We start from the raw sequence: 15003 nt of genomic DNA on the forward strand, positions 1-15003 counted from the left end.
TGATGATTGTTGGTAACAAAAACTCTCAGAGGGGTTGAGATAGAGAGAGCCGAGAGAGTGAGGGAGAGAGAGTTGCGGAAGAGGTGAGGGAGAAGAGAGAACTGAGAGAAGAGAGAGGGAGACCAGAAAACATAAAATAAAACAAGGTGGGCCCCACGGGCTCACCAATTAAGGACTAAACAAATTTTTAAAATATAAAAATGGGGGTTGGGGTGTTTCAATCCATTTTAGCTTTAGCTAGAAGATCATGGATGTATTTATGTTAAGCAAGAAACAAACCCGTGGTGGTGGGTATCACTTCAACCCCAAGGAAATAATGAAGGTTCCCCAAATCTTTGACAGAAAAACGATTTGCCAAGGCTTGAATAAACGTAGAAATGAGCCTGGTATTAGTTCCTGTAAGAACAAGATCATCAACATAAACTAGAAGGAAGATCACATTATTATCCTGACGAAAAATAAAGAGAGAGGTATCTGAGATGACATTGACAAATCCTTGATTGAGCAAAAAGACGCTCAACTCCTTGTACCATGATCGGGGTGCCTGCTTTAGGCCATATAAAGCTTTGCGGAGTTTGCAGACATGTGTTGGAACAGTAGATTCACCGAACCCGGGGGGTTGCACCATGTAAACATCCTCAGAGAGTGATCCATGCAAAAAAGCATTGTTCACGTCTAATTAACGAATAGGCCAACCATGAGTGAGAGCCAAATGAAGAACAATATGGATGGTGGTGGGTTTGATAACTGGATTGAAGATGTCTAAGAAATCCATGCCAGGATGTTGGTGAAAGCCTTTAGCAACAAGGTGTGCTTTGTACCTATCAATGTTGCCATCAGAATGTCTTTTGATGCGGAAGACCCATTTGCACCCAATAAGATTCTGTGAAGGTTGAGGAGGAACAAGCTCCCAAGTGCCATTGCGGCTTAACGCATTGAACTCATCGAACATGGCTGGACGCCAAAAAGGATCTTTGATAGCCTGAGAAACACATGTTGGTTCAATGGGAGAATGAAGTGGGTGTTTGGTGGCAGTGCAAAGTTGTTTAGGTTTAAAGATAATGTTTTTGGCTCGGGTGGTCATGGGGTGATGGTTGAAATTATTTGGTGGTAGTGGTAGGGGTGAGGGAGTGATAGATGTGGTGATGGGGGGTGGGCAGTTGCAGATGGTGATGGTGTAGGGGAGAGACATAACTCCGAGACCTCTAAAGACGTATGAGTGGCAACATGCTGAAAAGATGAGGTGTGTGATGGAACCGGTGGTACCTCGGCAATGTGAGCAGGAATGGAGATGGTTGTTAGAGTGATAACAGACCATGCGGTGGAGTTGGGGGAAGGAACTAGAGGGACGACGGAGTCAGGAGAAGAAAAAGGAAAAGTGTTTTCGTCAAATCGAACGTGACGGGAAACAAACATACGATGGGAATGGAGATCAAAACATAGATAAGCACTTTGAGTAGAGGAGTAACCAAGAAAGAGACATGGACGAGATCGAGGAAGAAGCTTGTTGGAATTGTACGGTCTTAACCAAGGGAAACATAAGCAACCAAACACACGAAGCTTAATGTAGTTAGAAAGATCACCAAATAGAGCTTTGTATGGAGAGATATTATTGAGAACATGAGTGGGCATCCTATTAATAAGATACACATCAGTTTTGAAAGCATATGACCAATAAGTTAGGGGTAAGGATGCTTGGTGGATAAGTGTTAACCCTGTTTCGACAACATGGCGATGGCAGCGTTCAGTAACACCATTGTGTTCGGGAGTGTGTGAAGGAGTGGTGAGGTGAGTGATGCCATTTGTGGAAAGAAAATGCTTGAGTTTAACATATTCTCCCCCTCCGTCAAAGTAAAAGGTGATTATTTTGGTGTGGAAGTAGTTTTCTACAAGAGCTTTAAAGGTTGTGAAGATTGAGAAAACATCGGATTTGTGTTTCATGGGATAAAACCAAATATATTTTGTGAAATGATCTACAAAGATAACATAGTATGAAAAACCATTAGTAGATAAATAGGGAGCAGGACCCCATACATCACTATAAATTAGTTTAAGGGGACGCTTACTAACAAACGTAGAATGACCAAACAGAAGCTTGTGGCTCTTATTGCAATGATAAGAAGTGCAAACAAAATGAGTTAAAGACATAGGAATGGAGGAGGTACGTTGGATTTGAAGAAAGGTTCGATGGTTGGGGTGACCGAGCCGACGGTGCCACACATTGGAGAAGTCCATCACACTGCTCATAACTTGTTTTTGAGGCATCAAGCACGGCCACTCATATGTATCGTCCTTATTCGGGCCTCGAAGAAGTGCCGTTCCCGTGTTGAGATCCTTGACAAGAAAGAAATCAGGAGAAAATTCAATAGAGGTTGCATTTTGTCTATTAAATTTGGCAATGGAAATAATATTATGAGAAATAGAAGGAACACACAGGACATCATTTAAGTGAAATAGGGTGGTAGAGGAAAAAGAGAGTGATGTGGAACCAACATGTGTAATACTTAAACCTGTTCCATTACCAATAATAATCTGATCAGGACCATCATAAGTAATGGAGTCCGGGATGTTCCTAGAGTCAGAGGTGACATGGTGAGAGGCACCCGAGTCGAGCAGCCAAGGAGATGATGTTGAGGAGCGGATAGTGGTGTGGTTGACCATAGGTGGAGCGGAAGAAAGTTGAGGGCAACGTTTTGCACTATGCCCTTGAGTACCACACCATTGACATAAACCACGATACCCCGTACCGGAACGGCGATTATAAGATTTGTGGTTGTTAGCACGGTGAGAGTTGTAGATGGTATTCGTTGGACGTTGTTGGGAGGCTTGTGTGGACCTGAAGTCACGCTGGGAGGAGCGGGGAGCTTGAGCAACAAGGGTAATCATAGGAGCTGGTGGTGCATCCCGTTGGAGAAAAGTTTCATGTTCAATGAGTTTGTCATACAGATTCTCAAAGGAGATGGAGGTATCGCTAGCTCGAACAACGGTAGCTATTTCTTTGAATGCAGGTCCAACACCACTGAAGACGTGTAGAGCAACATCATCGTCGGATAATGGAGAATCAATGATGGCAAGCTCATCGATGATAGCTTTGATAGCTTGTAGAAAAACTGACACAGGTTGTGTATCACGATGAGCATAAGATGTTCTTTGAGGTTGAGAACCCGATAGCGTGTTTTGTTGGCGTAGAGCTTGGTGAGCTTGTCCCAAGCCTCCTTAGAGGTTTTAGAGGAGGAAATGAGAGATATAATATGTTCAAAGACAGAAGCTAAGATAGCATGTAGTAGGAGCTGATCTTGACGAATCCAGAAGGTGTAGGACACGGCAGAAGAGGCAGCAGGACATGGTTTTGATCCATCAATGTAACCTATCAGGTCATATCCAAGAAGCAGGGCATTAAATTGAGCTCGCCAGGAAGGAAAGTTGGTGGGTGTGAGTTTTAGAGGTAACTGAGCAGCAGCGTTAATGGTGACAGGGGTGGGCAAGGGGAGTGAGTTGGTGGATTTAGCCATGAGGATCGGAAAAAAAAATGCTCGATGGAGCTTTGTTGCTCTTGATACCAAATTAAGGTTAGTATGAATGTATATTCAGTTATCTTACAAATGATTTACAAGTGCTCTTTATAGGAGCTAGACAACAATCAATCATTCATGGCTAATGGAAACAATCATGAAAGGTTAATGAACAGCTAGTGGACTAGACACAATCATGAATAGCTAATGGAAGCAATCATGAAAGGACTGCTGATGGACTTAGACGGCTTAGTGGACAAGCAATGAAGAAGATTCCCTTTTAATCCACAACCTATAGGTTGCAAACAAGCAAAACTAGTGCTAAAACCATGAATCTGTAATATGTATTTTAAAAGTACGACCACCACTCAGACATACCAAAAATGCAGGTTTCAAACTGTCAATTGCAAGCTATAATAAAACCTAAAGTGCTCTAATGCAGCATCCACCAAAATAAACATTTACTGATTCCCATATATGCCAAACAACAAGGGCTTGGTTGAATTGCAGGTATACGTGATCTAGCTGCAGAAAGCGACGATATGTTCATTACTTGTATTCCAAGTTGGGTACTTGATCAGACATGCTTTCTGATGCTTCAAAGTCAGCACTTCAGTGCATGCTGCAATGGCCAGGCAAGCAGAGCATAGTGGAGACTAAATAACTAGCTATGACACTTAAACACAGTCCAAAACAAATTCTATTTCCTGAATGGAATGAGAAGTATAAAGCAGCTCAAACAGTATGCAGTGAACCCAGCAATAATTGTTCAAGCAAATCCAATTATCGGAACCCAACTCAACGAGCAAAAAGAGTGCTACAATTAAAGAAATGGGGAAGCAAAGACTCACCAGAACTGCGCCATTTCGCTACGGAGAATTTGCTGATGAAGTGACTCATAAAATTGCCTAAGTGGGTCCTTCTGAACTTCAAAATACAACAAAACAATCAGCCAAATAATTTCAAAGCAACATTTCTAAATCCAAATTAAAGAAATAAGAGAAAAAAAGGTAGTTGTTAGTGTACCTTCTCGGGAGGGTCCTTCTTCTGATCAGGCAAATCATACACCTTCTTCTCCCTCTTCTTCTTCTCCTCCGTCTCAGCCTCTGGAGCCTTCCTCTTCCTCCCCTTCTCCTCATCCTCCTCCTCCATTTTTTTCACCTTCTTGTTCTTGATTTCCTTCATCCAAATAACCCGCATTCGTCAGTAAAACAGTAAAATTCAGTATTTCTCTCAAACAAAACCCAAAATTGAAAACAAAAACAAAAATCAAGAACCTTTTCGGGCCTCGAATTCTAACTCCTTTTCGGCTTCAAACCCAATTCCTCGTCGCTCTCGCCGCCGTAACCACCTCCGTAACCAGGTCGACGATATCTCCGATTCTGTTTCAGCTCTTGAAAACCAGCAAACAACTTTCCAACAATCTCTTGACCAACTGCAACATTCCAACGCAACCTTTCAAACCCCCATCACCTCCCAGTTTGCGTCGTTCCAATCACTACTATTGGAGGAACTACGCCTTCTGAAATCCACTTTTCCCCCACCTCCGACCACCACCGACTACAACCTATACGGGTTTGGGCCTCTCCCACCCACCCACTTTGGCCACTCTTCCATCGTCAATTCCTTTAACCCGGCCCACACCATCCCCTACTACCATTACACCCAGGCCCATTTCCTCTCACCCATACCAGGCTTCTTCCTCCAATTTCTCTCTACACCCGTCCACCCCGCCCTCATCCTTCTCCCACGCCTTCCACCTCGCACCCAGCCCTCCTTCCACGACCCCCCACCCTCCCTCTCCTTTTACATATCCACCCAACTCATTACACCCTCTGCCCACATCCATTCCATTACCTTCCCACACTCAACCACACTTCACACCCACCTTTCCTCCCCAACCCCCTCATTTTAAACCTATCAAAATCGATTTACCACGTTTTACTGGGGATGACCCTTATGGTTGGCTGGCCATGGCTGAAAGATACCTGGACTACTACGAGGTTCCCCCAAATCAATGGGTTTTGGTGGCAGCCTGTAACTTTGGCGCCGATGCATCGATTTGGATGCTTGGATTCGAACAAAGGTACGGTCGTGACAACTGGAGCCTCTTTGTCGACCTCTTGCTTCAAAGATTTGGCGGTGGTGACCGTGCTAACATTGAATCTCAGCTCACCCACATTCAACACAAAGGCACCATCGATGAATATATCGCCGACTTTACCAAACTGTCTTGTAGGGTGATTGACTGGTCTGAAAACCAGTTGAAACATGTGTTCCTTGGGGGATTACGAGACGACATCCGTCACGATGTCTTGGCTCTCGAACCCGACTCTCTCCACCAAGCCCAGAAGCTCGCCAAAATCTTTGAAACAAAAAACCAGGCCAAACGTTATACCCGACTCTCTCGCCCTTTCCCATCCTCCTCCTTCTCGAGACCACCCATTCCCCCCACCACACCTCTTCCCACAGGTCCTCCCCACACTCCATATCACCCACCACAACCCTTCAAACGTTTAAACCCAACGGAAGTCCAAGATAAAATTCGAAAAAAAGAATGTTTTCATTGTTCAGAGCCTTATACCCCTGGCCACAAATGCAAACATCCAATGATGGTATTATTGGACATTGATACCCCCGAGGATGATTCCCATGAATTTCAGGATTGTAATCCTGCGGAGGACAACCCCATTGATCACTCTTGTCACATGCTTGAGCTGTTTTCGATCCCGAACCTTGGATTTGGTCAACCTATGCGATTACGTGGCTCTATTGAATCCACACCCATCAAGGTCCTTATTGACTCCGGCTCTGCTTGTAACCTTTTGAGCGTCGATATTGCCCAGCAGTTAGGGCTGCAAATTGAGCATATTACTCCAATACCATTCACCACAGCTTCTCACAAACAGGTCACCACCACTATGCGAGTTCATAATGTGGCTGTCAAATTACAGGATTATACTTTAGTGGGGTCCTTTCTCTTACTCACCATACCTGGTTATGACTTGGTGTTGGGAGCCGAGTGGCTCGAGTCCCTAGGCTGGATAGGTTGGCATTTTCAACACAAAACCATGCTTTTCACAACACATGGTCACACATACACCCTCCAAGGCCTTTATACGGCCCACCCACCCTTACACATGTGCCACTCCACTCAATTCCCTTCTTCCACTACTCCCCCACCCCACCGACCCACCTTACCCACCGCCACACCACTTACCCCACCATCTAATACCCATCCCGCCCTTTTTTCCCTGTTATCTCAATACCAACATCTCTTTTCTTCCCCTATTGATCTACCACCACCAAGACATATTGACCACACGATCCCGTTGCTCCCAGATACCCAACCCATCAATGTTCGGCCCTATCGATACCCTCATTCTCAGAAGGCAGAAATTGAGAAACAAGTGCAGGAACTCCTCTCATCCGGTGTCATTCGGAACAGCAACAGTCCATTCTCCTCCCCTGTTCTATTGGTCAAAAAGAAAGATGATTCATGGCGTCTTTGCATCGATTATCGAGCTCTCAACGCTGCTACAATTAAGGATCGTTTCCCAATTCCCGTAGTGGATGAGCTTTTGGATGAATTACATGGTGCTTGCGTCTTCTCCAAACTCGACCTCCACTCCGGGTACCACCAGATACGAATGTGCACAGAAGACATCGCCAAAACTGCCTTTCGTACACACGACGGTCACTACGAATTCTTGGTAATGCCTTTTGGATTGTCCAATGCTCCCTCTACTTTTCAAGCCCTTATGAATTCCATTTTCCGTCCGTACTTACGAAAGTTTGTGTTAGTATTTTTTGATGATATTCTTGTGTATAGCTCATCTTTGAATACTCACATTTCCCATTTAGAGACCGTTTTCCAACTTCTCTCCACACACAGCTTGAAAGTGAAACTCAGTAAATGTTCCTTTGGACAACATCAAATTGATTATTTGGGCCATACTATTTCGGGGCATGGTGTTTCTGTGGATACATCTAAAATTGAGGCAATCATCTATTGGCCACGCCCAGTTTGTATTAAAAGCCTTCGCGGCTTTCTGGGCTTAACAGGTTATTATCGTAAGTTCGTCAAGCATTATGGGGTGCTCGCCAAGCCATTAACAACTATGTTGCAGCATGGCAACTTTTTATGGACTCCTGAATCTCTTAATGCTTTTGAGACCCTGAAACAGGCCCTCACATCCACTCCAGTTCTTGCTCTTCCTGATTTTACAAAGCCATTTGTGGTGGAAACTGATGCCTCCGGCACCGGCATCGAAGCAGTATTGTGCCAAGACGGCCACCCAATCGCTTACCTTAGCAAAGCTTTATCCGGACGCAATCTCGCTCTCTCCACGTATGATAAAGAGCTCCTAGCTATTGTGGTTGCCGTCCAACACTGGAGACCATATCTGTTAGGACAAAAATTCTGGATTGTCACAGATCACAAACCCATCAAGTACTTTCTCGAGCAACGCATCACAACCCCACATCAACAGAAATGGCTTGCCAAACTTTTGGGTTATCACTATTCGGTTGAATACCGACCGGGATCACAAAATGGTGCTCCTGACTCTCTGTCCCGCCAAGCCGAGCCCATGCAGCTGATGGGTCTCTCCTCTCCCATCTTGGACTGTATTCCTGCTTTTCAACAAGCTTATGCGACGGATCCTTCTCTTTCAAGTGTCTGGCCTGCTTTATTGTCTTCTCCCGATGCCCTCCACAATGGCGTCATACACTACAAGCGCCGTATTTATGTTCCTTCTACATCACAATGGCGTCATACAATCCTCGAAGAACTTCATTCTTCCCTACAAGGTGGCCACTCTGGATTCCTTCGAACCTATCATCGCGTGAAACGCAGTTTTCTTTGGCCCGGCATCCGACGCCACGTCAAGACATTGGTTGCCCACTGCAACGAATGCCAACGCCAAAATCATGAAACCATCCACCCCCCGGGCCTCTTGCAGCCATTACCCATCCCCAATGGCATTTGGCAAGATATTGCACTTGATTTTGTCGAGGGTTTACCTTCTTCACATGGTTACACAGTCATCTTGGTTGTGGTCGACCGTCTAACCAAATATGGTCACTTCATCCCCATCAAACACCCATACACTTCAGCTACAATAGCCGACACTTTCATTAAGGAGATTTTCCGTTTACATGGTATGCCCAAATCCATAGTATCCGACCGTGATCCAACGTTTCTCAGCAACTTCTGGAAGGAATTTTTCAAACACCAAGGAAGCAAGATCTGCCATAGCTCGGCCTACCACCCTCAATCGGATGGCCAAACGGAAGTACTCAATCGCACTTTGGAGCATTATCTCCGATGTTTTTCTGCGGATAAACCAAGCCAGTGGTCTTCCTTCCTGCCATGGGCCGAATGGTGGTATAACACCACCTACCAATCTGCTATCAAGATGTCCCCCTTTCAAGCCTTGTACGGGGTTCCCCCTCCATCTGTCCACACTTATATCCCTGGCACAACAGCAGTTCAGTCAGTCGATGCTGCACTCCAGGACCGAGACCAGCTGCTTCGTCTTTTACGGACTAACATTCAGCTTGCCCAAAACAGAATGAAACAACTCCATGATAAAGGTCGGACTGAACGAGAGTTTATGGTCGGTGATTGGGTCTTTCTCAAGCTTCAACCCTATAGGCAACAATCTGTCGCCATGCGCCATTCCAACAAACTTGCACCTAAGTTTTATGGGCCATTTCAAATTCTGGAACGCATTGGCTCGGTGGCTTATCGTCTCAACCTTCCACAGGACTCCAAAATCCACCCTGTTTTCCATGTCTCCTTGCTCAAAAAGAAGGTTGGCGCAGCGATTCCTACCAGTCCCACCCTTCCACCGATGGACTCCACGGGATTCTTCACATGGCAACCAGACACAATTTTGGACAGAGGCATCTTCAAGAAAAAGAACAAACCAGTAACTAAATGGTTAATCAAATGGGCCGGACTACCAACGGAAGACGCTACCTGGGAAGAGGCTGATGATATCCTTGCACGTTTTCCTGATTTTCAGACCTGAGGACATGTTTCTTCTCAAGCGGGGGGGGGGAGTTGTTAGGACCATATGACTTGGGCCTTTAGCTAGCTCTCTTCCATCATGTGATTGTTAGCCCTTAACCAAGTTCACTTAAAGCCCAGCCTGTTGTGCTAGGGTTCCCTTGCAGATTGTATATAAATAGATCATTGTAATCTGAAAAGGATATGAATGAATGAAATCTGCCTATTTTCCTTTCGAACTCTCTTGTTCTTTCCTTTTCTTTCTGCACTGTTGCTTTGATTTCTAGCTTTCTGTGTATGAGACCGATTGGGCCTACCAATGGGCTTATCGGAATCTTGGTCCATCTTCTCCTCCTTCACCTTAGCGGCTTCTCTGTCCTCAGATCTCGCCATTCCATTCGCATTGCCACTGCTTTTTGTTGGTTGCTTTTTCTTGCGCTCCAACGCAATCGAACCCAAGCTCTTCTCATCGTCGTTGTCTTCTTCCTCCTCTTTCACCTCCCTCTGCGGCTTCGCGTCCTTTGGCGGCATCTCTCAAATTTTTCGGAGTGTGAGAAACAAAGGGTTTTGGAGGAAAAATCGCAAGAAAAAAATCGGATGAAGGCGAGGCTGTGAATTTCGATATTCAAAAAAGGTCAAAAAAAAATCCACTCCTTTTGTGGGGCCGTAGTATTCATTTAGCCAAACTTAACCTGGCCCAAATGAAGCCCAATAACTTAAGTCCAACAAGACCCAATAGGCCCAACTGTTTTCTTTTTTGTCAATCTATATATTATGTGAAAGACTAATAGGCTAAAAAGATGTTTGATATTCAACTATTTTATATAAACAAGAAATTTTATTAAAAGCTCAAGTGCTTCTTGAAAGTGCTTTCTGAAAACATTATGCATGTATTTATACCAAAAAAACAATTTTACAAGCTAAAGTCTCTTATAAACAGTTACATCATGTCCAAACCTTCCCTAACCGTGAAGCTTTGCATAACTAATATTTTGGAAAATTAAACATTTTAGCATCAATATGACAATATCCCCCCACCCCCACGACTAAGTGGGATGTCAAAGTGTCCAAAAAAGATAGGGACGAACAAAGGTCGGTGACACTCGGTTGGGGATTAGATTCTGCAACCGAGAATTTATGGCCCAGGCACAAAGCCAACACAACTCACGACTGCACCGCACTGCAAACCTCCTAATTGAGACCCCACCCCAAAACCCTAGATATATCAAATCATCAAAAACTAGCTTGCTTGGGGAAAAGTTAAGCTCCATTTCCCATACTACTCTTACATCCTCTTGCTGTCAACCCTGCAATGCCACGTTGCATCTCGAACCAGTGATACAATGTCACGTAGAAGAGGTAATACACGTAATATTATTGTATTATTTGTTGGAAACATCCTACAGTGACTTGGCTTATATAATAACATCCTCGCCCTTCAGCTAAATCACAGAAGAAAGGGGTGGATGGAGGAGAGCTTAGCCTCCGTCTCTGCGCCGCCGTCATTTTTAGTGACTGTAGTCGGCATCGTAGTTGCTTTATTAATATTTTCATCTTACACCAGCAACAAGTCGCAGATGGAAAGAACTCAACTCGGCTTCAATATATTTCTCTTTTTTCTGCCCTTGTTGTTGATCGTTGTTGCTAACTATTTTCTCAGATACGGAAACTTTCCAGAGAGAACGAAGGAAGAGGTGGCTGATAAGGCAGCCGGAGGTGGAGGAGCATCCCCCTGGGGCGTGGCTTTGTTTCTGGGTCTGTTGCTGGTCTTGGTGTCTTGTCAGTCTTATATGCAGTCCAAGTGACGGCCTCACAGGGGTTCTTATCAATAGTTAAGATTATGTAGGTTTTGAGACTCCATGCATCATCATTGTGTAACAATTAATAATGTTCATGGTGTTGTTTTAGATTAGAATTATAGTTCATGATCACAGTGTGTCATTGGTTAATAACGAATTAATCATATATCTGGATTATGATGGAGATTCAATTTTGTTTAGAAAAAGAAACTTCTTTGGTTAGAAACACTTACGTTGTTTATATTTTTGTTAGAGGAAAGCACTTAAGCTTTTATGACTCAAAATAATTTTTAACTTTCTTTTGCAAAACATAGCGAGAAACACTCCAAAAATAAAGCACTCGAGCCTACTAATTCGCACTGCTTAAAGAATCATTCATTGTGAAAATTTACAGAAAAAATGTCTAATATCCCAGCAGATGGTAAAAACCTCCATAACTGATCAAATCACCCATGATACAGGCCCAAATGCTAAAAACTGTCAAGATGCTTGACAAACGCTTCTTCCCACTTTCCAGCCTAAAGAATGGACGCATAATTTACACAAAAGCTATGAATCCTAAAACTAAAAAACTCCACATGAAGCTACAGTGTGACAATCTACCCTGCCGGAAGCGGTGCCGAGACAATCATCATGATCCGTTCTTCAGTTTGGGTACTTTAAATCTAGATGAGAACAACTTCGGAGTCTCCGAAGTGGTTACAACATCATCTGCTTTTCTCTTCGAACTGCCGTTCCCCTGAGATCAACCAGAAACAAAACATCAAATTTGTAATTTTCGTAAAAGAAAAGATCCTTTACTCCACAGGTTTAGCATTGACGATACAAAATAGCTGAGAGAGAAATAATATTAGAAGTACCTTTTTGGTATCCATTGTAGAATGAGTAAGTTGAGCAGCCGACAAATCTTTCTTCACAGTTACATTAATTTTATCCTTAGCACTGCTCTTGCCTCTAGCTCTTGTTGTACAACGGTTCAAAACAGGAGTAGACGAAGTACTTGCTGCATTTCTTAACAAATCCAAATCCTTTGAAAGTTTCGAAATCTCTTCCTTGAACTTGTTTGAATCAGTCTCCATCTTAGCAACTTTGCTTATTAATATTCCAATCTTGTCATCCTTTTCATTATTTGAGGACTGTAACTGCTCCATACTAGCAAGAAGAGTTTGTATCTTTGCATTCGCCTGCTCGAGTTCAGAATTCTTGCTCTTCAGTTTAGTTTTGTAATCATTTTCCATAAGGTCATACTGATGCCACGCGAAGCTCTTTTCGGAAGCAAGCTTATCACATTGCTGCTTTAAGGTGGTGTAATTGTTGGAGTGCAGGTCAAACCATGCTTTGAAACCTTCTAACTCACCGTCCGAGTATTCTGCAAGTACAAAAACATCAAGAATAACATCACAAAAACAGTCCGAATATACACCCACAGACAACAAGTACCTCATAACCTGACTAAAGTTTACCATCTATGGCTCAAATATAAGAGGCCCTTACTAATTTGATAACATGGGATATTTTTTACGCAAATATCATCGAAATCAAACAATTTCGAGGTGCTTATATAGACAATACAAACCCAATACATTGACCCGAAAAAAGGCAGATTAACTCAAATTGCTACTCAAATCGACATGGAACGCTATAAATACCAAACCCAAGTTTTCTTGTTCTTCGAAAAACGGAATTCTATCGAAATCCAACATAATCTTCAGAAAATCAAGCTGATAAAGCAAGAACCTTTATAACATATACGAAAAGATCAACACTCACCTAACTTGAGTTTGGTGGTGTAAGCCTCTTGTTGCTTCATACTATGCGCCCACCCTAACTTGGCCGCCTCAACGGAGCCTTCCATCTCTTTCAATTCCAAATCCACCTTCATCTACACACATAATTACAGGAAACCCACACAAAATTTCAGAAACCCCCCGAAAAATCGGATGCCAATACACGAAACCCTAATTTTACGAAATTGGAAAACTGGGGAAATTACCTGGCGGATTTGATCTCCCAAGAGATGAAACGCGGAGACCCACTTCTCTTCTTGCACTCTGACGCGATCTTCGAAGACTTTTCTGTCGGCGGTCATCGTCTCGAGCTTCGATTGCTGGGACCGCAGCAACTGCACCAGAGCGTTGAATATGTTCTGCCAGTTCTGGCGCTGAGAGGCGGAGTCCGGGCGTTCTTTGGTGCCCATTTGGGAAGAGAAATCGCAGAAGAAGGAAAAAAAGATCGGATCTTTGGAGAGCGGAGTTTTGGAGAAGAAGAATACGGCCGTTGGGGAGAGAGCAACAGTAGAGAGTGTAAAGAGTTGCGGGTTGTCAAAAGAGTTTCAACGGTCGGAAAAAATCACAAAAGGTTTCGTGTTTCAAAGCGAAGCGATATATCAGATGAGATGAGAGAGTGAGTTGGATTGGGCTGAGTTGGGTTGTATAGGACTTGGGCCTTCACCGGGTGTTACTCTTATACTTTAGTCCATGATAATAATAAAAATGATCCTTAAATTTGTCTACTCTCAGTCATTTGAGATGAATTTTTATTTTACCCCTCAACTAAACAAAAAAGTTGATCAAGTTTAAAAAAAAAAAACCCACCAGTGTAACAAATGATATAATTCGAGAACGAAAGAAACTATTAGTAGAGCTTAGAGACAAAAACTAAACTTGTGGTATAGTTAAAGGACATTTGCTACAATTTAGCTTTTCTTTTATATAACATTGAAGTGGAACACAATTAATTGATAACAGTTGGGTGTAGAGAAAAGTTTAGATAATTGGTTAGGTATTTTATTAGGATAGATAGGAACTAATGTTGGGTCTAAAGTGATAATTATAATTAAATAAAATAGAATATGGATGTAGAGAATAAATTAGGCGTAAAGATACAAACATTGAAGTGGAACCCCGTGAAAATTGGATGTAGAGAATAAATGTTGGGTCTAAAGTGATATTTACCTTTACTTTTCCTCTAAATATGAAAAAATATTGAAGTGGAACCCGTGAAAATTGCCGGATGGCTAAAAGAATTGAATAAATACGTCGTGGAACTTGCACTTGACTATTCAAAGTCATCAATTAAAGCAATTATCTAAAATTAATCACTTTTGCGTAGGATTTGTTTATAAATTTCGTGGAAGAATGAGTTTGGACAAGTTCTCCAACTTTTTGAACCACCGGTATGTTATGTTGTCAATAATTTGTTTACCATATTATAAACGCATTTGCTGTTGATTATGCGTGGCAAACTTATCTCACACATGTTGCTGACTGTTTTAATTACAAAATATAATAAAATTAACGCGAAAGAAGTTTACAGAAAGAATTTATGTAATGAATGATGTCCGTTATTAATGCCCAACTGGTTTGTTTTCTAATATGATTTTATATTTTTCACACGTATGCAATGAGTTAAAATATACAAAATATTTAGTTGTTCACGTATCAGATATGTCACAGCCCGTTCCGGGATTCTTTATATCGGGGGTGTGAAATGACGGAATTACCCTTGATGGGTATTAAAGTATGTGTGTGTGTGACATATTATTTGGACTAAATTCATAGATTTCAAGCTTTTGGAAAATATTTTAAGTTGGATTAAAATTGGTTTGTAATTTATGTGGTTAGGAAAATAAGGGTGGAATGGTTTTGAGGGACCACACACACACACGGGACACCCT

The 15003-nt window shown here is 42.7% G+C and overlaps 3 protein-coding genes across 4 annotated transcripts; all 3 read right to left on the reverse strand.

Annotated features, from left to right (window-relative positions):
- Positions 1-679: 679 nt before the first annotated feature.
- Positions 680-3512, reverse strand: LOC139192278 (uncharacterized). The gene is made up of 3 exons (XM_070814137.1): positions 3368-3512; positions 2511-3110; positions 680-954 (listed from the first exon to the last, which is right to left on the reverse strand). The coding sequence occupies exons 1-3, from the start codon at positions 3510-3512 to the stop codon at positions 680-682; spliced, it is 1020 nt and encodes a 339-aa protein (XP_070670238.1).
- A 663-nt stretch (positions 3513-4175) lies between these two features.
- Positions 4176-10155, reverse strand: LOC139192296 (uncharacterized). Of its 2 annotated transcripts, XM_070814192.1 has the most exons (4): positions 9846-10155; positions 4790-4894; positions 4539-4691; positions 4176-4439 (listed from the first exon to the last, which is right to left on the reverse strand). In XM_070814192.1, the coding sequence occupies exons 3-4, from the start codon at positions 4662-4664 to the stop codon at positions 4311-4313; spliced, it is 255 nt and encodes an 84-aa protein (XP_070670293.1). In that variant the 5' UTR covers positions 4665-4691; positions 4790-4894; positions 9846-10155; the 3' UTR covers positions 4176-4310. The 2 variants fall into 2 exon arrangements, with proteins under 2 accessions (XP_070670293.1, XP_070670292.1); XM_070814191.1 differs by lacking the exon at positions 4176-4439 and having other exon boundaries at positions 4595-4691; positions 9846-10151.
- A 1525-nt stretch (positions 10156-11680) lies between these two features.
- LOC103413828 (COP1-interactive protein 1-like) lies at positions 11681-13725 on the reverse strand. Its single transcript, XM_008352269.4, has 4 exons — positions 13321-13725; positions 13098-13209; positions 12188-12696; positions 11681-12066 (listed from the first exon to the last, which is right to left on the reverse strand). Exons 1-4 carry the CDS (start codon positions 13522-13524, stop codon positions 11959-11961), a joined length of 933 nt encoding a protein of 310 aa, XP_008350491.1. The 5' UTR covers positions 13525-13725; the 3' UTR covers positions 11681-11958.
- Between the last annotated feature and the right edge of the window lie 1278 nt (positions 13726-15003).

This window comes from Malus domestica, chromosome 15 (genome assembly GCF_042453785.1).
Source record: "Malus domestica chromosome 15, GDT2T_hap1".
In the NCBI taxonomy this organism is placed as follows: Eukaryota; Viridiplantae; Streptophyta; class Magnoliopsida; order Rosales; family Rosaceae; genus Malus; species Malus domestica.